We start from the raw sequence: 22,907 nt of genomic DNA, 5'->3' as shown, positions 1-22,907 counted from the left end.
AATTGTTCAATTTAGTTTGCTAACATTTTTGAGAATTTTAGCATGTATATTCCTCAAGGATATTGGCCTATAATTTTCTTTCTTTGTAGAATCATTATCTGGTTTTGAAATTAGGGTAATGCTGACCTCATATAATGAGATTGGGAGTCTTCCCTCTCCCTGAATTTTTTGGAATTGTTTGAGAAGGATAGGTGTTAGTTTTTCTCTGATTGGGTGCTTTTTTTTCTACCTTGTCTTCCAAATTGCTGATTTGATCCTCTGTTTCAGCCAACCTACTGTTTATTCCTTCCAGTGCATCCTTTATTTCAGTATTTCATCTTTCATTTCTGAGCTAACCCTTTTTTATGGTTTCTATGTTCTTTTTCATGCTGTTGAGCATCCTTATAATCATTACTTTGAACTATATATCTGATAAATTGCTTGCCTCCATTTCATTTAGCTCTTCTTCTGGAGAATTCTGTTGTTCTTTCCTTTGGGGCCTGTTTCTTTGTCTTCCCGTTTGGTTGCCTCTTTGTGTATGTTTCTATCTATTATGTAGGTTTTCTATGACTCCCAGTCTTGGGATCGTGGCCTTATGTAGTAGGTGTCCTGTAAGACCCAGTGGTGCAGTCTTCCTGCTTACCTGAGCTGAGTGCTATAGGTATGTTCCTTGTGTGCTTTGTGTAGGCCCTCCTGTTGTAATTGAGTCTTGATTGCTATTGACCTGTTTATGCATGAGACCGACCTTCAGGCTGGCTGACTGTGGGGCTCATTCCCCAACACAGGGTGCGAGCTGCTGTGCAGGTGCTCATCACATGAATCAGAAATCACTTCAGCAGGGTTTGGTGCCTGCTGAGCTCTCCCTGTGGATATGCTGCTTGTGAAGCTTATCGGACCCTAGCCTGTTGTCTAAAGCTGGCCACTGGGTGTATTGTTTTTGTAACAGTAGGAAATTTTAAGAGTGGGAAATTGTAACCCAGCCCAACATTCTTTTGACATTGTTTCTGTAAGTGCTGACTCTGACTAGTATGTAACATAGAGATAAACAGCATGTTTGTATAAGAATCCTAGGAACTAACTTCAAAAGATATAATCTTTGACCTTCAGGAATCCGAGTTCCGGGAGATTTGCTGACCGTCAGCGTGGAGCCAGGATGACCACACCAGGATGACGCATACCGGACCATCACTTGCCTTATTGGAATGGACTGTGCTTGTCTGCACAAAGAGAACTTTTTAGCCCCTTCCCTTGATCTCTTTGTTCTGTTTTCCCTCTCCCTCCTTATAAAATCCTCTGCCTCCACTGAGATGTGGAGATGGGCCTTGACACGAGTCTCCCACATTCCAGATGACCAGCATTTGAATAAACTACTTTCCTTCACATCAGCACCTACATCTCAAATACTGGTTTTTCAAATAGCAGGGAGCCAGCCAGACCTGCATTTGGTTACAGTTCTGGGGCTCTCCAGAGCGACTCTGGTGCAGAACTATGTCAGACAGCCTCCTGCTACTGTCCCTGGGCAACTTGTTCAGAACTATCAGCAATCCACACTTTGTGGCTCCCTCCGCTGGGCCTGAGGGCGTGCTTAAAGACCTGCGCCAAGGCTGGCTTATACCAACTCGGGGCCCAGAGGTGGGTCAGCAAAAGTCTCAAAGCACCCAGAGATTAGCTTCTACCTTCAGGCTGCCTATGAGGCTCAGTCACTGACAGGGACTCCAGCTGTCCCTCAGCAGGGCATAATCTCCACAGGGTGGGGTGAGAGTGATTTCAGTGGGTGGGGCTATTGCTGGCCCCAGGCTGATGCTGCCTGGAGGCGAGTGCTCTGCCTGACAAAGGTGGCCTCTGCAGTATGGGGAATGACTCAGCACAGGGATTCTGGCGGCTGACCTTTCAGTTCTCTCTCCAGAGCCACCAACCCCTGACTCCCCTCATGTGGCTATAGTTCACACTGCCCTTCCTCTGCCAGAGCCCAGGGTGAGTGAATGTGAATGAAATTTTGTACGTTGGCCCTTTAAGAGGGTGGCTGTGTCTCTAGCTGTGTCTCCCTGACAGACAGAAACCCTGCTGCTTATCACATCCGATGTTACATGTTACGTGGGCGCATTTCTCAGTTCTGGTGCTCTAGCTGTGAAGCCAGACTTGGCATTTAGACACTGTACTTCTCAGGGGGAACCCCCCACCCCACAGCTGAGCTATCCTTCCAGAACTTCAGCTGCTGCCCGTGGGAGCCTGGCCAGCCCTCTCACACCTCCACTCTTTCTACCAGTCTGAATGTGGCTTCTTCTGTAAGTCCTTGGTGATAAGGCTTCTCTCCAGCTAGTCTTCAATTGGTTATTCAGGATGATTTTTCTATGATTTAGTTGTTATTCCAGTTTGGTGCTGGGAGGAGGTTAGTGTAGCTTCCACCTAGTCCACTGCCATCTTTGATTTTGTAAAGCCAGTTTTCTCCTATGTGTGACTTTCTATGTATATGTTACTTAACTAACAAATTCAACAAAAGCACCTTTGTTGGAAATTATGGAGGCTTAACCCATCTCAAATTAGACTAGCTCTAGATATAATTTAAATATGATAACACTAATTGTGGTTTTCTTGTCTTATCTCATATGTCATATGTAGCATGTATATGAAACAGTAGTAATATAAAACAGTAACATATTTCCCAGCTCTTTCTTCTTTTCCCACACACACACATTTATTTATCACAGATTTTTTAATTTTGATTTATCTTTGCTCAGGGTACTGTTATCCATTTTATGATAAAATGGTATGAGTTATAATATAATTTTGCTAACTCCTGGGGCTGCTACAAACTCAGCGATGAAAATTGTAATGAGATTGAATCATAATTTACAGATCTGCTTTTGTAGTTGAAATCTCGTATTTCACATGACAGGTTGTGACTCCTGGACTTATTAAACCATTTGTCCAAAGACAGAGTTGATGATGCAGTCAGAACAGGACTTACAAATTACAAACTCACCCTCTTCACACCACCACACTATCTAAGTCAGGAAGCGCCCCAAAATACTGGTTCAAAAATAGCACACTTGTATGCTTTTGTATGCACATTTGTTTTTCATTTAATATAAACCATAAAGATAGCTTCGCAAGTACACAAAGATATATGGAATATTTATTGCAGCATTTTTGTAATGAAAAATGGAAATAATCTAAATGTCCATCCATCTGGAATAGATCAATTCCATAAATAAATGGCACATCGATCAATAAAGTATTATGTACCTGTTAAAAATTGAGATTGATCTATATGTTCCAATGTGAAAAAGTAAATTGATAAGTAAAAATTGCAAGGTTCAGAAGAAAAAGTATAATATTAAATCATTTGTATTTAAAAATGAATATAAAATATTTAGGTTTGATAAACATAAAATAGTTATGGAACTATAGCCCAGAGTCTTAACAGGGGCTGTTACTTCTGGGAAATAGAAAAGGGAAAGGAAGGAACACTCTTTTTTATCTTATACCCTTCTTTATGTTGCTCTTAGAATAATAGTAATAACTTGTAAGAGTAAATCAAGAACTATTCACATAAAATTTTAAAACATGAAACTAAAACTACACATTGCTGATGGAGCTATACATATTTAATGAAAGTATAGAAAAGTGATTACGCCCAGAAAAAGAGGGAGATAAAAAATCGGGGAAAGACGTATATATCTTTTAAAAATACCTGAGCCAAATATAGCAAACTCTTAAGACCTTAATAAAGTCGATCAGTTACAATTTGATAAAGCTGATGTCAATTATATTTTTGTATACTTATTTTTCTGTTTTAAATATTTTGTAACAATAGGAGAACCAAGATGGCGGCGTAGGTAGACACACTGCGCCTCCTCGCACAACCAGAACTGACAGAGAATCGAACAGCAAGGGGGACCAATGCCAAGAAAATAGAAAATAACCATTCATCCAGACTGGTAGGAGGGGCAGAGACGGGCACCAGGGTGGAGAGGACTCGCGTGGCTGTGGCGGGACTGAGACTGGCGGAGTGTGGGACAAATGGCGCAGGCAGTCTGAGCACTAGCAGACCCTGCGGCCCCACATCTGCGCAGATAAACCGAGAGGGCCGGACTCAGAGTGGCGGAGAGTGGGGCAGGCAGAGCGGCAGGTAGCACCCCGCGGCACCAAATTCACCCACAGATAAACCGGACGAACGGAGGGCAACGAAGCAGACCGTGCAACCCAGGGCTCCAGCTCCGGGAAATAAAGCCTCAAACCTCTGATTGAAAGCGCCCCTGGGGGTTGGGGCAGCAGCAGGAGAGACTCCCAGCCTCACAGGAGAGGTTGTTGGAGAGACTCACAGGGGCCTAGAGCGTGCACAGGCCCACTTACTCGGGAACCAGCACCAGAGTGGCCCAGTTTGATTGTGGGTAGCGGAGTGAAGGATTGAAATCCAGAGGAGAGTGAGGCGGGCGCCATCGCTCCCACTCGGCCCCTCCCCCTCGTACAGCGTCACAGCTCAGCGACCAGCATTACCCCGCCCCGGTGAACACCTAAGGCTCCGCCCCTTAAAGTAACAGACGCGCCAAGACCCCCCCAAAAAAAAAAAAAAATGGCCCAAATGACAGAACACTTCAAAACTCCAGAAAAAATACAACTAAGCGACGAAGAGATAGCCAACCTATCGGATGCACAGTTCAAAGCACTGGTTATCAATATGCTCACAGACTTGGTTGAATCTATTCGAAAAACAGATGAAAAAATGAAGCCTATGCTAAGAGAAACAAAGGAAAATGTACAGGGAACCAATAGTGATGAGAAGGAAACTGGGACTCAAATCAATGGTGTGGACCAGAAGGAAGAAACAAACATCCAAACAGAAAAGAATGAAGAAACAAGAACTTGGAAAAATGAGGAGAGGCTTAGGAACCTCCCGGACGCCTTGAAACGTTCCAACATGCGAATTATAGGGGTGCCAGAAGGAGAAGAGGAAGAACAAAAAATTGAAAACTTATTTGAACAAATAATGAAGGAGAACTTCCCTAATCTGGCAAAGGAAATAGACTTGCGGGAAGTCCAGGAAGCTCAGAGAGTCCCAAAGAAGCTGGACCCAAGGAGGAACACACTAAGGCACATCATAATTACATTACGCAAGATTAAACGCAAGGATCTACATCCAAGATTACTGTATCCAGCAAAGCTATCACTTAGAATGGAAGGGAAGATAAAGTGCTTCTCAGATAAGGTCAAGTTAAAGAAGCTCATCATCACCAAGCCCTTATTATATGAAATGTTAAAGGGAGTTACCTAAGAAAAAGAAGATCAAAAATAGGAACAGTAAAAATGACAGCAAACTCACAGTTATTAAGGACCACACATAAAACAAAAACGAGAGCAAACTAGGCAAACAACTAGAACATGAGGGTTGTCATTAAGGGAGTGGGAGGGGGAGAGAGGGGGAAAGGTACAGAGAATAAGTAGCATAGATGATAGGTGGAAAATAGACAGGGGGAGGGTAAAAATAGTGTAGGAAATGTAGAAGCCAAAGAACTTATAAGTATGACCTATGGACATGAACTATAGGGGGGGAATGTGGGAGGGAGGGGGGTGGGCAGGATGGAGTGGAGTGGGGGGGAAATGGGACAACTGTAATAGCATAATCAATAAATATATTAAAAAAAAATAAACATTTCTGTAAAATCAAAAAATAATAATAATAAATAAATAAATATTTTGTAACAATAAAGTAGAGAATGGGATTCCAAGAGGTAAAAACTAAATACAGAAGAAATGACCTGATAGGTTACTAAGTGACAGAAGTTGCAGAATCGAGTGTCTGTTTAAAATGAATCTGTGCAATGACCAAAAACAGAGGACACACGCACACACACTTACACGCACATAGCAAACATTTGAAAAGGATACACACCTGCATTTAATAGCTGTCACCCCCTGCAAAACGGCCTCAGGAGAGGAGAAGTAGAGAATGAATTTTAACTTTTTTAGTTTATATATGTCTACATTTGCTTTTTACAATAAGCATGTATTAGTGTTTTAATTTAAAACAATAATTATTTTAGTCCTGGCTGGTATGGCTCAGTGGATGGAGTGCAGGCCTGCGAATCAAAATGTGGCTGACTTGATTCCCAGTCCGGGCACATGCCTGGGTTGCAGGCCAGGTCCCCTGTTGGGAGCAACCGATGGGTGTTTCTCTGCCTCTCTTTCTCCCTCCTTTCCCCTCTCTCTAACAATAAATAAATAAAATCTTTTTTAAGATAAAGATTTTAATTATTTATTTCAATATTTACTTTTAATTGAATTTATGGTGACACTGGTTAATAAAATTACATCGGTTTTAGGTGTACATTCTACAATACATCATCTGCACATTGAGTTGTGTGTTCTCTGCCCTAGTCCATTCTCCTTCCATCACCATGTGTGTAACGGGATAGTGTCCGTGGTGAACGTGAATAAGCCACTTGCCTTGTGCATCATCATGAGTAGACCACGGACGCACAAGGTTGAGTGGAGGGAAAGCAAGTTAACAACCACGAAAATTGTCCATTTGCACGATGTTCCAAAACAGACAAATTTAAAATTGTACAGTTTTAGGAAATACACTTAGATGGTAAAGTCATTTTTTTAATGTAAGGAAAAGATAAACATGAAATTCCCAGGTGTGAGTGGTTGGAGTGGAATGGTATAGAAGGGAGATCAGAGTGGGAACAGGGTGCTTGGGAGGGACTGGGAGCCTCCTACATCCAAAATTGGATGAAAAGCTCCTGGGAAGTCATTTTATTACTATTAAAAATGTACACATTTACTATATATACACTTTTTCAAATATATACCTCTCCATAAAATTTAAAAGGTGATATGTGAAATAGCTAAGTTGTCAATTACTCATTTCAACAATAAACACTCTATGTAACAATAATGGTGATGATGTTACCTAATATTTACATATACCTTTAAGATTACACAGTGCTTTCACACACACAATTTCATTTGTTTCTCACCAACAATCTTGCCCAGGTAGGTAATATTATCTCCCATTTTCATTAAAATGCATGCTGACATACAGAAAAATCATTAACTTGCTCCTCCAACGACATTAATGTCAGGAAAGGAAAACCTTAAATTTCATATACACACACACACACATACATACATATATATAATTGATTATACTATTACAGTTGTCCTATTTTTTTTCTCCACTTTATTCCCCTCCTCCCTGTACCCCCCTCTCCCACCAGCACTCCTCCATCTTAGTTCATACCCATGGGTTGTACATTTAAGTTCTTTGGCTTCTCCATTTCCTATACTGTTCTTAACCTCCCCCTGTCTATTTTATACCTACCATTTATGTTTCTTATTCCCTGTATCTTTTCCCCCATTCTCCCCCAGCCCCTCCCCACTCCCTCCATGTGACCTCCATTTCTGTGATTCTGTTCCTGTTCTAGTTGTTTGCTTAGTTTGTTTTTGTTTTATTGGGCTCAGTTGTTGATAATTGTAAGTTTCTTATCATTTTTACTGTTCATATTTTTTATCTTCTTTTTCTTAGGTAACTCCCTTTACTATTTCATATAATAAGGGCTTGGTGATGATGAACTCCTTTAACTTGACCTTATCTGAGAAGCACTTTATCTGCCCTTCCATTCTAAATGAAAGCTTTGCTGGGTAGAGCAATCTTGGATGTAGGTCCTTGCCTTTCATGACTTGGAATACTTCTTGCCAGCCCCTTCTTGCCTGCAAGGTTTCTTTTGAGAAATCAGCTGACAGTCTTGTGGGAACTCCTGTGTAGGTAACTGTCTCCTTTTTCCTTGCTGTTTTTAAGATTCTCTCCTTCTCTTTAATCTTGAGTAATGTAATTATGATGTGCCTTGGTGTGTGCTCCCTTGGGTCCAGCTTCTTTGGGACTTTCTGAGCTTGCTGGGAGATAGTCTCAGTAAGCTCAGTGAGCTTCCTGTAAGTCTATTTCCTTTGCCAGATTGGGGAAGTTCTCCTTCACTCTTTTTCAAATAAATTTTCAATTTCTTGGTCTTCCTCTTCTCTTTCTGTCACCCCTATGATTCATATGTTGAAACATTTAAAGTTTCCCAGAGGTTCCTAAGCCTCTCCTCATTTTTTTGAATTCAGTTTCCTCATTCTGTTCTGGTTGAATGTTTATTTCTCCCTTCTGCTCCAAATCGTTTATTTAAAATCAGACAATTTCTGTCCAAGATTGACAAAAGGAAACAGAATTTGAGTCCTGGTTTCCTTCTGTCACTGTTGGTTCCCTGTACATTTTCCTTTATTTCACTTTGTATAGCCTTCACTTCTTCCTCTATTTTGAGACCATTCTCAACCATTGCTGTTGCGCATCCTGATTACCAGTGTTTTGAACTCTGCATCTGATAGGTTGGCTATCTCTTCATCACTTAGTTGTATTTTCTTCTGGAGCTTTTATCTGTTCTTTCATTTGGGACATATTTTTTTGTCTCCCTGCGCCTGTTATATAGTAAGGGGCAAAGCCTTAGGTATTTGCCAGGGTGAGGCAACCCATGTCACAGTGTTGTGGTGCTGTATATGGGGGAGGGGTCCGAGAGGGAACAATGCCTCTTGCTCATCTCTCAGCTGGCTTTCAGTCACTTCCTCTGTTACCCACAAGCAAATTGGGCCCTTCTGGTGCTGATTCCTGGGTGGGTGAATTTGTGTATGTTCTAGGACCCTGTGGGTCTCTCCAGTGAACTCTCCTGTGAGGCTGGGAGTTTCTCCCACCACCACAACCCTAACTTCTCAGTCAGAGGAAAAACCCTAACTTTCTAATACCAACACAACAGCTGCCTATACCTTATGTTTAAATGTTTGAATGTACTATTAGTATTTCTATGCCTGTGTTTGAATTATAGTAACAACTAACATTAGTTAAGTACTGAGAACTATTCTACATGGTTGTGTGCATTATACAATTAATCCTCACAAGGAATGGATACTATTATTATCCTGCCCATTTTACAGGTTGAAGAAACTGATGCAGTGTCATTAAGTAAATTTCCCACTGTCACAAGTGAAACAAGTGACAGACATGGATCTAAGTGTCTTCAAGCCCAGGTCTTTAGCCATTATGCATTTCTGCCTCAGTAATTCATTTCTTCTCCCTCGAACTTCTCTACCTAGAAAATGGACAGAATATTCAAGAGTTTTAGCAATTACAGTAGGTCCTCATTATTCATGGATTCCATATGTGTGAATTTTCCTATTCACTAAAATCTATTTGTAACCACAGATTCAATATCCACTGAACTTTCACAGTTTTTCCTGGACATGTACAGGGTGACAAAGAAACAGGGGTCACTGAACACGCACTTACACGTGATCCCAACGCTCCCAGACCTCACCCCATGGATCTCTCCATTTGTCTGTTCACCTCTGTCCTTTATCATGTCCTTTAGTAATCTGGTAAATGTAAGTGTTTCCCTGAGTCCCATGAGCCACTCAACTCCAAGGCCGGGGGTTAGTATGGCAACCGCTGATTTGTAGCTCAGTAGAGCTGAAGATGTAGCTAACCTGGGGACCTACTAGTTAAGATTGGCCTCTGTGGTGGGGGACAGTCTTGTGGGACTGAGGCCATAAAATCCGATATCTGACACTATCTGTAGGTAGTGTTAGAGTTGAGTTAAATTCTGTGAAGGGCAGCTGGCATCACAGAATTGTGGTGCAGGAAATACAAACACCCACACATTTGGTTACTTGAGTGTCAGAGTGGTGGCAACTGTGTGGAAGTAAAGGAAACACACTGGAGGTGAGGAACTAGGTGTTTCACGTCACAGAGGGTAAAAATGAACGGTTTTCTAACCCAAGACATCTGTGTAACACCACATTCTTTTATGCGCATACTCCTGGACATGAAATGGGGAAGGAGAAAGAAAATGAAGGAGGCCTTTTCTAAATAATCCACAAATAAGAGAGCTAACCTAAAGTATCAAAATTTACTCAAAAATTTATCTAGACCTACAAAATTTATGAGAGCCATCCACCTCTCAACAGTTCTGAATCCTTTCCTCTCCCTACAAAAGCTCCTATTGCTTCTCATTAGATTAGGTAAACACAAACCGAAGCCCCATGCCTTTGTCCACTTTCATTGTTTTGTAACTAAACTCACAAATAGTGTTAATTAAACTCAGTTTAACTACCCCTTCAGTCTCCCTTCCTTGGCTGCCTGAGATACATACTACAATAGAAAATCAATAGCCAAAATTTAATTGACAAAGCAAAGTTGGTTAAATTTTCTTTACACCATTCAGATTTGAATGATTTTTTTATGCTGGATATGGCTGATTTCTTCAAGATTTAAGTATAAGTGCACTGGACATTTCTTGTTATAAGTGTATTAGATGGTATGTTATTTAATTTTCAATGGAATTACTTTAGTTTCTGGGTGGCTTTGTTCCTCAATTCATGTTCCTACTTGGTTTTACTCTAACTGTGTGCATAATTAGGCAGTTACATTATAGACAGCAGTAAGTATGTCTCATCTACCTCATTGAGGGCCATGTGTTGGAATTTGATTTCACAGAAAGGGAAGGGAACAGTCTGCCGATAACTTGCTACATGTCCAAGATGAGGGACTAGTTGTGTTCTAGTTACTAGTTGTAACTAGAAGCCACATTAGTTTTTTGACATAGTAATTGCTAACATTTATTGAATGCCAGCACTGTTTTAAGTGCTTTGCATATATTAATTTATTCACATTAATAATCCTATAGAGTAGGTGCAGCAATTTTTTTATTTTAGTCATTGCCCAGCCAAGAGTATAGAAACCATTGTAGGTACTTCAAACAGGGTAGTTAATACAAGGACTTGGATACAAAATATGGGAACAACTAGAAAAATAAATGAGAAGATGATAAAACTGCAGGAGGCTGCTTGCCTAAAATTGGAAGAGGAAAGTGGAAAAGGGTATTATCCAGAATGGTTAAATTGACTTTGAGGCCAGGGGCTTTTTTCTGCTGCTTAGCCAGAATCTAGGAACTGCCCGGCCTGTGGCTGCTGCTGAAACTACTGACCCTGCCAGAGCCCGCAGCCACCGGCAGCCGCCTCGGCCTCACCTACATCTCCACTGCAAGAGCCCACGAGAGTTTTCTGCCTCTTCAGAAACCAAAGGCTAAATGATTCCCTTTCAGTCTCAATCTCTCTCTCTCTTTCATTTTTAATAGTTTTAATGTTTATTCTCTTCTATAGTTTTTGTTCTTTTCCTTTAAAAATAGATTTGCAATCTCTGTGCTCAAACTAAGTTCCAGCTTCAAATGCAGTAATTCTCCTTTCCCTTCACTTTCCAACAGCACGTGACCACGCCCCTCTGGCAGAGCCTTTTCAGACCCCACTGGGGACAAACTCTAGGAAAGGTAGCACCCAGGCTTCCAGTACAGAAGTAGTATGGAAAGGTGGGAATGGGCTTGGGTATCAATGGATCATATTGGTGCAATCCTCATTTTGCAGGTGAGGAAATAAAAACAGAGTTTGAATAACTTCTGTACAGTCATACAGTTAGGAAGTGGCAGAGCCAGGACCCGAACTCGGGCCTCCTACTTACCTTTCATTAGTCCTTAGTGTGTCCTCTGTACTCCAACCAAACCACTTTACTGAGTCATTCACTCATGTTCGGCTCACCTCCTCCTTAGTGTGTGCTCCTGTTTTCCTCTGGCATGAAATGCACTTTCAGCTTCCCTCTCTCTGATCCAATGGGAGAATTATAGGTTGTCAGATGTAAAAGAAACCTTGAAATAGGAGAACCAAGATGGAGGCGTAAGTAGACACACTGCGCCTCCTAGCACAACCAGAACTGACAGAAAATTGAATGGCAAGGAAGTCCGACACCAAGGAAATAAAAAATAAACATTCATCCAGACAGGTAGGAGGGGCGGAGATGGGCAGCCGGGGCGTTGCCCATGGCAGGACCGGGACTGAGACTGGCGGAGTGCGGGCAGGCAGTCCGACCACTAGCAGACCCTGTGGCCCCACATTCGCGCACAGAGAAACCAGACAAACGGCGGGGAGCAAAGCAGACCATGCAACCCAGGGCTCCAGCGCGGGGAAATAAAGCCTCAAACCTCTGACTGAAAATGCCCGTGGAGGTTGGGGCGGCAACAGGAGAGACTCCCAGTCTCACAGGAGAGGTCGTTGGAGAGACCCACAGGGGCCTAGGGCGTGCACAAGCCCACCCACTTGGGAACCAGCACCAGAGGGGCCCAGTTTGATTGTGGGTAGCAGAGTGAAAGACTGAAATCCGGTGGAAAGGGGAGCGGGTGCCATTGCTCCCACTTGGCCCCTCCCCCACGTACAATGACACAGCGCAGCGACCAGTGTTACCCCGCCCCAGGGAACACCTAAGGCTCCGCCCCTTTAACAGATGCGCCAAGACAAAAAAAAAAAATGGCCCAAATGACAGAACACTTCAAAGCTCCAGAAATAATACAACTAAGTGAGGAAGAGATAGCCAACCTATCGGATGCACAGTTGAAAACACTGGTTATTAAGACGCTCACAGAATTGGTTGAATCTGGTCAAAAACTAGATGAAAAAATGAAGCCTATGCTAAGAGAAACAAAGGAAAATGTACAGGGAACCAATAGTGATGCGAAGGAAACTGGGACTCAAATCAACACTGTGGACCAGAAGGAAGAAAGAAACATCCAACCAGAAAAGAATGAAGAAATAAGAATTGGGAAAAATGAGGAAAGGCTTAAGAACCTCCAGGACATCTTGAAACGTTCCAACATCCGAATTATAGGGGTGCCAGAAGGAGAAGAGGAAGAACAAAAAAATGAAAACTTATTTGAACAAATAATGGAGAACTTCCCTAACCTGGCAAAGGAAATAGACTTCCAGGAAGTCCAGGAAGCTCAGAGAGTCCCAAAGAAGCTGGACCCAAGGAGGAACACACCAAGGCACATCATAATTACATTAGACAAGATGAAACAGAAGGAGAGAATCTTACAAGCAGCAAGAGAAAAGTACACAGTTACCTCTAAAGGACTTCCCATAAGACTGTCAGCTGATTTCTCAAAAGAGACCTTACAGGCAAGAAGGGGCTGGCAAGAAGTATTCCAAATCATGAAAGGCAAGGGCCTACATCCAAGATTGCTCTATCCAGCAAAGCTATCATTTAGAATGGAAGGAAAGATAAAGTGCTTCTCAGATAAGGTCAGGTTAAAGAAGTTCATCATCACCAAGCCCTTATATGAAATGTTAAAGGGAGTTACCTAAGAAAAAGAAGATAAAAAATATGAACAGTAAAAATAACAGCAAACTCACAGTTATTAACGACCACACCTAAAACAAAAACAAGAGCAAACTAGGCAAACAACTAGAACAGGAACAGAACCATAGAGATGGAGATCACATGGAGGGTTATCAACAGGGGAGTGGGAGGGGGAGAGGGGGGGAAGGTACAGAGAATAAGTAGCATAGATGATAGGTGGAAAATAGACAGGGGGAGGGTAAGAATAGTGTAGGAAATGTAGAAGCCAAAGAACTTATAAGTATGACCCATGGACATGAACTATAGGGGGGGAATTTGGGAGGGAGGGAGTGGGCAGGATGGAGTGGAGTGAGGGGGGGAATGGGACAACTGTAAGAGCATAATCAACAAATATATTAAAAATATATAAATAAAAATAAAAAAAGGAAACCTTGAAATAGTTACTCCCAAGCAGTAGAATTGAAAATAAAATCTTTCACTCTTTTACCCTTTATACTTCTGTATTATTTCAATTAATCTCTTTTATAGATATGTGTTACTCTGATAATTAGATAATAACAGTGGAACTAAACAAATAGATAAAACAGTAAAACTCAACTCTTGGCATTTTTCTTGGGTCTTTCCCCCAAAACTATTTCAAAGTGATTTGACTGCAAACAAGCAGAGGAGCAGATAGTATTGTTTGGACAATAGGTTGATTAATATGGATTCAAGCCCTTACCACAGGCAAGAATGTTCAAATATTTTTGACCCAAATAAACTTTAGTTCATATGCATATGTGTACAGGAATGATACACATATTGGGTGTATCATTCAATGATGCATTGGGTGTGAATTCTTTGTGATATATAGTTTGAGCAGGAATCATTGCTCAAGGTCCCACTTCAATCTTATGTTCTGTTTCATGATGAAACAGTCTAATTCCCCAGACTCCTGCTCATACCCCAACACCTAAATTACTCTCCCACCCACCTGCCTCTGACTGTGCTCCACCTACACACTCTAAACAGCATGTCATCTTTTTCTGCCTGTAGGATTCCTGTAGGTTTTTTAAGGACCTGCTCAGATCTTATTCTTACCATAAAACTTGTAAGATTGCCCCAGGCTAAACACATCCAGATCTGTTATTAACAGTGGAAAATTGTAACAGTGGGAAATTGTAACCCATCCCACCATTCTTTTGACATTGTTTCTGTAAGTGCTGGTTTTGACTAATACGTAGCTTATAGATGAACAGCATGGTTGTAACATGTATAAAGGACTAGGGACAAAGACAATGGGGGGCTGGGGGGAAGATTGAATGTGGGAGGTCAGGGGTGGGTAGGACAGGGGAGAGTAATGGGGGGAAAATGGGGACAATTTTAATTGAACAACAATTTAAAAAAGAGAACCCTAGGAACTAACTTCAAAAGATACAGACTCTGATCTTCAAGCATCCCAGCTCTGGAACCTTCACCCGTGGAGCCAGGATGGTGTAAAGTCAAGATGACGTGAAGCCAGGATGACTAAACCAGGATGATGCACACCAGACCCTCACTTGCCTTATCAGAATGAACTGTGCTCATCTGCACAGAGAGAGCTTTTCAACCCCCTCCCTTCATCTCTTTGTTCTGCTTCTCTTCTTCCTCCTTATGAAAACCTCTGCCTGACCCTGGCTGGTGTGGCTCAGTGGATTGAGCATCCAACTGCGAAGCAAAGGGTCACTGGTTCCATTCCCAGTCAGGACACATGCCTGGGTTGCAGGCCAGGTCCCCAGTGGGGGACACGTGAGAGGCAACCATACATTGATGTTTCTCTCCCTCTCTCTCTCCTTCCCTTCCCTTCTTTCTAAAAATAAATAAATAAAATCTTTAAAAAAAAAATTCTGACCAGGAGATGGGCTTTGAGACATGAGTTCCCCCATCTTCCAGGTTGTCGGCACCTGAAAATAAACCACTCTCTTTTACATCAGCATCTGCCCCTTGAGTATTGGCTTTTGTGCGGCAGGGAGCCAGGCCTGTGTTTTGGTTATACTGTTATATTCTACAGTTTTACTTCTATTGGTATTTATGTCATTATAGTCTGGGTTTCATTACTGTTTGTGTGTGTGTGTATGGGTGCATATTTCTACGAGATTGTGAGCCTCTGCAGATAAGAACATAGTTTAATTTATTTGGTTTTGGCATGGCACATTTCTTTAAACATGTTAAGCATTTAAGAGATGTTACTTGAGATTAATCACATAGGATTGTGCAGGGCATTGCCCCCAACCATTCCTGACCCTGACCCTCACATATCATAGGTCATTTTGATGCATTTCTAAAAAAAAACCAAAAAAAGACAACAACCCCCCCCCAGGAACAAACATGTACAAAGCGAGTAGTTTACATAAAGAACTTTTTTCGAATCTTGCTCTGTCCTGCAAAAAATTTCTGAGAAGGATGCTTGCCCACTTCTGTTTTTTACTTTTTTTATCTGATACATTTAGAAATGACTCACTTTGAAACACTTCCTGTGAACTCAAAGAGCAGTCAAAAGTGTGGCATTTAATTTATCAACACAAACGAAGAGAGAAGAAAAACAAAGACCTCAGCAAATTCCCTAAATATACTTCATGACTTGCTTGTGGTTAAGTGTGAAGACAGAACAGGACTTGTGGACGCCTCCAGACTGGTGCTGGAGTCTTCAGCTACTGTCTCAAGTTTCTGGTAAGAAGCCCTGCATCCCCGATGTCTAGCAGGTAGCTTATTTTTCTTATTATACATGATGGTTGGAGGATCATTCTCTTCTATTTCCACTTGTTCCTTCCCAACTTATATTTCTTTTGTTTTCTCCCCATGTGCACCTTTCTTCTTCTAAATATTCCACATTCTATTTATCTTTATTCTTAATACATTCATTCTAAACTAATAGTGAATTTTTATGTCATTCTCCCCTCTCTTAGGTTGGCTATGTTTCTCCTTCTGACATTTCATTCCAGTCTTCCCCAATGGTTTTGTTTTTCAAATCATTGATTACTTAATATATATATGTATGTATATATACACACACATATACACATATATGTATATATTCTTATTATATTTCTTTCTTATTTTTATTTATCACTTTACTTATTCCTTCTTGCTACTGACATCCTATAATTAAAATTTGATTCTGGAATTGTCATAGTTGAATTTTAGTTTCAAATTTTACTTACTTTTTTAGTTATTGTCAGTGAAATCAGTGTTAAAAATAAAACTAAAAATTCTCTATTTTTCTGAAATGTAGAGGTATATTTTAGTCACAACACTTGGAGAATCATAAAAAGAGATCTTGTTCTGAAAGACTTTAAAACTCTAACTTATACATACTTTCATGTCAAGGCAGATAATATGTAATATATAAAATAGCTCCCACTGGATTACTCAATTGTTTTATATTGGAATTTTGCTTTTGTCCGTCTTTAATACTTCACTTTGTACGGTTCTTGGTGCCTTTCCCCTTGTTAACAGTACCAAAGGCTTGTCGGTTACATGAGTCTTCAGAGTGAAAAGAGTGTCAGCCTGCAGTTGTTGGACCCAGCGTCTGAGAGAGCCCGCTGGTTGCATGTGTAAAAGTCAACCGAGTTGCTGAGTATCAATTTCAAAAACTGCAAAATAAAAGTAGAGACAAGGTGAGAGGATTGCTAAGTTTATTTTCAGTCCTAGCATTGTGTAACTCTGCCCTCCTCTCAGTTCAGTATTCAGTGGGTCTGTGCATGGGTATGTGTGCTGGAGCAGGACAGGGGATCGGGGTCGCTGCCAGGCAGAACAAGGTGGCGCTTGAATATTTGAGTAGGTAAGGCTACAGGGAAGGGAATGAGAGTAACATTTTAAAATTATTATGTTGCTGACTCAGTTATTTTAACTTCTGCTAATTATTCAAAACCCTCTGAGGGCATTTTATTAACTCAGCAGAACTATTTCCTTGTTATAAAAATATCTGTGGCCTCTGAAAGGAAAACTTAAAATACTGTTATAGCCCCTAGGAACTGGGAACTGGAAAATAAAAAGGAAGTTAGAAACAAGAATTCTGACTGTATTAAATGGATAAAATCAGAATTTTAAACTTAGCTAAAAGAAAAAGTAACATCCCCCCCAATGAACATTCATCCATTCAAGTAATATTTAATCTTTATGTCATATAAGGCATTGTGCTAAATTCTGTGGAACAAGCATTTAGGGACAAGACTCATTTTTTGCCACAATGAAATTTAAGGCCAATATGATAAACAGAACAGCCACCATAATAATTACAATACAAGATAAAATGTCACAGAGAATACGAAAAGAGGTTCAGTCCTGGCTGGTGTGGCTCAGTGGATTGAGTGCTGGCCTGCAAACCAAAGTGCCGCTGGCTCCATTTCCAGTCAGGGCACACGCCTGGGTTGCCGGCCAGGTCTCCAGTTGTGGGCGTTCAAGGGGCAACCACACATTAAGGTTTTTCTCTCTTCCTTCCCCTCTCTCTAAAAATAAATAAAATAAAATATTTTTAAAAAGAAAGAAAGAAAAGAAGTTCAAACAACACAGTCAAAAGAAATTTAAGAGGCTGAAGAACTAACTTCTGACTGGGATTATTAGAGGAAGTTCCAGGGAAAATATGATATTTGAACTGGATCTTGAAGAATAGCTAGATTTTAACAGGCAGAGATTAAAGATGGAAGGAAGAGGAGGTTAAGATAAAGGAAACAACTTCAGATAGAAGCCAAAGAACAGAAAATGGCATTAACTTGGAATATTGAGCTCTTGAGGAAAACTATAAAGTAAGGTATGTTTTTAGGAATGTTGAGAATTAGGGGAGGATAATGTCACAGAGGCCAAGAGAAGAGAGTGTTGAGGGGTTAATGTATCAAATGATGTGTATTATATTCTGGAAGATGGGAACAGAGAAAAAGATTCTTGGATATGTTACTTAGAGGTAATTTCAGCAAAGTGATAGAAGCAGAAGGCAAATTCATGATTTGAGAAGTGAGTGGTAAAAACAACAGACCCCTAAACAAGCCAGTATCTCTGAAAAAGTGAAACTAGGCTAAATTCGGATTTAAAAAACGTAACATCCTAATGCAAGTGTGATCCTGCACTGGATAAAACTGTGGGCAAATCAGCTATAAAAGATGCTTTGGGGACATTTGGAAAATGAATAAAGATTGAGTATTCCTTATGGTACAATTGTATTATGTCATGGGGAGACTGCTAACTGAGAAAAAGAAAGCTGTTTATAAAACAATATGCATTTACACCACGTCCACAGCGACATCACTCACAATAGCTAAAAGGTGGAAGCAACTCAAATGTCCATTGACAGGTGAGTGGATAAACAAAATGCGGTCTATACAGACAATGGAATGTTTTTAAGACTTAAAAACGAAGAAAATTCTTTTTTATTTAACCTTTGTGGTATTTTTTTCCATTACCATTTAGTCCCCCTGTGTCCCCCTCCCCCAGCAATCACTACACTGTTGGAAATTCTGACACACGCTACAACATGGATGAATCTTATGGGCATTATGCTAAGTGAAAGAAGCTAGTCACAAAAAAAGATGCAGGCTATATGATTCTAAATATACACATACATGGAAAATAGAAGGGTGGTGGCCAGGGCTGGCGGGGAGGGAAGCAGAAAGTATAACGTGAAAGATCCAGAGGGTGTAAATTAAGGTGCTAAAGCAGTAATCACTAACTGGTAGAATAGGACATTTTTATTTCCTTATTCTTACTTGTCTATATTCTCCAAATTTTTTCATGTGTATTTTCTGCTTCTGTAATAATAAAGCTATTGTTCCTGTTACATTCAATACAAAATAAATAAATGAGAAAGAAATGGTGGGTGGTGAGAAAATCAATGCCAAGAGTGTAAACAGCTCTTGAGAAATTGGACAGCAGAAGAAAAAGCTGAGCTTGTATCTAAGACATATCTGAGTCTAGAACACCTTTTTCTGTAGTGATGAATGAGTCTTTTGAAAATCTGGTGCAGGAAATAGATGAATCTTTTGCCCTCACGGAAATAAAAATATATAAAGTTAAAATATTCTATATCATTTGAGGTGGTAGTGGAGTTCCTCAAAGCCCTTTCATGGATCTGAAGTTGGGAACCCCTGCTATAGAAGTTATTGTTTGTTTGCCCCATTAGACTCATTTGTTTGTTTTTAATAGAAAACGTGGGGTAAGGAAAGGAACCAGTGGAGAATGAGAGACTGAAAGTGCAAGGAAAAGGAGAAATATACATTGATATAAACTTCCAAATGAAGTTATTATTTTGATGCACATTTAACTTGATACAGTAAATTTAAATGGTCTACCAGAGAGTGTTTTGTGTGATCCAATGTGAAGTCAAGGAATACAAATTAAAACAGTGTGAGGGGGCTTGTGTGGTTCTACATCATTATGTGGGAAGGCTAGATTTCTAAGAATACTCATTTTTTAAAAAGATAATGTTACTTTCAACAGGTTTGCTCATCTTTTTACAGAAGTCTAGCAATGGAGTTTTTCCCTAATGAGACCGATGCATCTGACCTACACTCACTGCCTTGGAATGAACCCCAGCTAATTCTCTCCATGGTCATCCTCAGCCTCACTTTCTTATTGGGGTTGCCGGGCAACGGGCTGGTGCTGTGGGTGGCTGGCCTAAAGATGAAGTGGACAGTGAGCACCATTTGGTTTCTCCATCTCACACTGGCAGACTTCCTCTGCTGCCTCTCCTTGCCCTTCTCCCTGGCTCACGTGGCTCTCCAAGGACACTGGCCTTATGGTTTGCCCCTATGCAAGCTCATTCCCTCCATCATCATCCTCAACATGTTCGCCAGCGTCTTCTTGCTGACTACCATTAGCCTGGACCGCTGTCTTTTGGTACTCAAGCCGATCTGGTGCCAGAATCACCGCAGTGTGAGGGCAGCCTTCCTTATCTGTGGATGTATCTGGGTGCTGGCTTTTATAATGTGCATACCTGTGTTCGTATACCGGGAAACGATCTCTGTAGACAACCGAACTGTGTGTCGCTACAATTTCGGTGAGGATAGCTCCTTCGATTATTTGAACCTCACCTTTGATGGAGTGGAAAATGAGTCTCTTGAAAACTTCATTGTTCAGCTGTCTGGAGAAGTGGATGATAGTTTAGATGCTTTCCCTTTACAAACTAATGATCATCCTTGGAGAGCAACTACTCTCCTTCCTTCTCAAACATTTCAAAGACTTCCTGGAGATTCACTGCCCGTGGATTCAGCTAGGTTATCTAATCAACATCCATATTATAAATTAATTAAACCTGATGATGAGGTCTTACCCACAATCCCCATTGACCTTCCCACTGATGATCCCAAAACTAACCCACTGAATAACTTGGATGCTTTCCTCTCCCCCAGTTTAGAGCTTTTCTCTGCTGACTCTAGTAATGCCTTAGACATGACTGAGTTATCACAAGATTTACCGGACTATGATGATGACTTCTTTGCATATGACAATCAAGTTCCAACACCTCTGCTAGTAATGACCATCACTAGGCTAGTGATGGGTTTCCTGCTGCCCTTTATTGCCATGCTGACCTGTTATGGCCTCATTATCTTCCGAATGCGACGAGGCCGCTTCGCCAAGTCTCGAAGCAAAACCCTTCGAGTGTCCATGGTGGTGGTAGTTGTCTTTCTTGTCTGCTGGGCCCCGTATCACATTGTTGGAGTCCTCTTATTGTTTATTGACCCAAATACTCCCTTTGGGGAAGCTCTGCGCTTCCTGGACCATGTATCCATTGCTCTAGCATCTGCCAATAGTTGCTTGAATCCCTTCCTGTATGCCTTTATGGGAAAAGATTTTAGGAAGACAGCAAGGCAGTCCATGCAGGGCATTCTGGAGGCAGCTTTCAGTGAGGATCGCACACATTCTACCAACTGTACCCCAAACAACACCTTTTCAGAAAGAAACAGTAGCAGTAGAGCTGTGTGAAAAATATGGAGCACTTGGCCCATGTAGAGCTGCTTAGGTATTCGCCAAGTGTGATATGTTTCTAAAAGAACAAGGGACATGGTGAGCAGGGATTTCAGAAAACAGCAAAGACTCAGTCTAGAGGTCTTCAGAGTGGGTCCTGGACTAGTTGCATTGGCATCACCTGGAAAGTCTCCTGCCTCACCCCAGACAATAACAAGGTCCCTTGTTTCTGATAAATGCTAAATTTGAGAGTCAATGCAAAGCTTAGTCTATGTCTATCCCAAACTAAGCCCACTGAAATAAATGAGAATCTAGTCTGTTGTAAAATGATGTTTCCATCATTAAAGGTACTATTTATATATCTAAATTCCTTTCCAGATTCATTTTAAAACCAATTCTTCCAGCTCTGAGTGAAAGATGATTATTTATTCTATGGCTTTATTGCTGTATGACGGCTGGTGGTGGGATGGTTATAAATAAAGAGAAAGTGCAAGAAGAAATCGTCTATGAAAACAAAGATTTACGAGACTGAGTCTGGAGCAGAGTACACTTATGCCAGACACTTATTCGGAAGACTCATGGATACAGGACACAATTCCAAGCTTCCATTATTGCAACTAAAAAATCATCTGTTATGTAAATGCAACCAACTAAGACATCTAACAACTTACTCATGAACTGGAATGTAAGCTGCCCTTTGAGGAAGTCTTTTGTTAATTTGTTTACTCTGTCCATTGATAGAGCCATCTAACTTCTCCTGATCTTAAATTCATTAATTCCTTATTCCTCCCCTGCCTCTAAGTCTTCTTTCACACTACACTTTGTACCTATACTAACCTCTAATTTCAAGTTTGAAATCACTAGAAAATGACTGAGTACCCTCCCAGAACACCATCAAACTTATTAAACCACAACTATAGGTATGTATCTTTCATGCTATGGTTACCACATATATCTTTAGGATTTTTAATTAAACTTCATCAAAATAATACATACTTATAGTTTAAAGAGATTCAAGGTTTATAATGAAATATGTTTCCTGCCCAGCTGTGCCCAACTACTCCCGCCTCCCACTCCCATTTCCCAGAGATAACCCTTGCAACGATTTTAGATGCTTCCTCTGATATTTGCCATGATACTTCTAAGTCATGGGCTTATGCTGATCATTTTTGTAGACATGATAAAATGACTTCTTCTTTTGCAAGATGAAGAACTTTATCCAAGCACATTTATATTTTTTCTTTATCCAGAGTCCCAATATTCACTAACCATCATACTTCAATTCATTCATCACCACATTTTCTTCCACTGCCTCTATCCATTCCAACCATATATATATAGCTTTCCTTCTGTCCTTCTTTCACTTTATAAAAAGCATCGTTCAATTCCCTATCACCTTCTCATTTTCTCTGTATACAAACCCATGTGTTAAACCTCTAAAATTTCAGGTTTCCTTGTATTTCAACATAGCTTCTTTCATGCTATGATTTAATCTAAAGATGGAAAATGAGAAATTTTTGACCTACTATGACTGATGTGAGGGTCTGGAAAACAAATTTGTTATAAAGCGCTATACAGGAAATGTCAAATAACTAGGAATTCTTGCACCTGTGAGGTGATGCCTGATATGATGTACATTTGCAATGCTACCTTTTATTTTAATCTGCTTATATATTTGATGCAAATAAATGGTTTCTTTCTTGTGGTACCTTGCAAGGCTCAGAGATTCATGGATCCTTTTAATTGTATGACACTCAGAATGTATCATAATATCTAGATATGCAACAAATAAATCTTATTGTGA

At 40.6% G+C, this 22,907-nt stretch overlaps 1 protein-coding gene across 3 annotated transcripts; it reads left to right on the top strand.

The window, feature by feature from the left end:
• The first annotated feature begins 2,153 nt into the window (after positions 1 to 2,153).
• C3AR1 (complement C3a receptor 1) lies at positions 2,154 to 22,900 on the top strand. Of its 3 annotated transcripts, none has more exons than XM_045187267.2 (4): positions 2,154 to 2,264; positions 15,658 to 15,877; positions 16,664 to 16,824; positions 19,637 to 22,900. In XM_045187267.2, exon 4 carries the CDS (start codon positions 19,667 to 19,669, stop codon positions 21,119 to 21,121), a length of 1,455 nt encoding a protein of 484 aa, XP_045043202.1. In that variant the 5' UTR covers positions 2,154 to 2,264; positions 15,658 to 15,877; positions 16,664 to 16,824; positions 19,637 to 19,666; the 3' UTR covers positions 21,122 to 22,900. The 3 variants fall into 3 exon arrangements, with proteins under 3 accessions (XP_045043202.1, XP_045043201.1, XP_045043203.1); XM_045187266.2 differs by having other exon boundaries at positions 15,658 to 15,909; XM_045187268.2 differs by lacking the exon at positions 16,664 to 16,824 and having other exon boundaries at positions 15,658 to 15,909.
• The last annotated feature ends 7 nt before the right edge of the window (positions 22,901 to 22,907 follow it).

This window comes from Desmodus rotundus, chromosome 3 (assembly GCF_022682495.2).
Source record: "Desmodus rotundus isolate HL8 chromosome 3, HLdesRot8A.1, whole genome shotgun sequence".
Classification (NCBI taxonomy): domain Eukaryota; kingdom Metazoa; phylum Chordata; class Mammalia; order Chiroptera; family Phyllostomidae; genus Desmodus; species Desmodus rotundus.
This window is presented reverse-complemented; position numbering and strand designations above follow the sequence as displayed.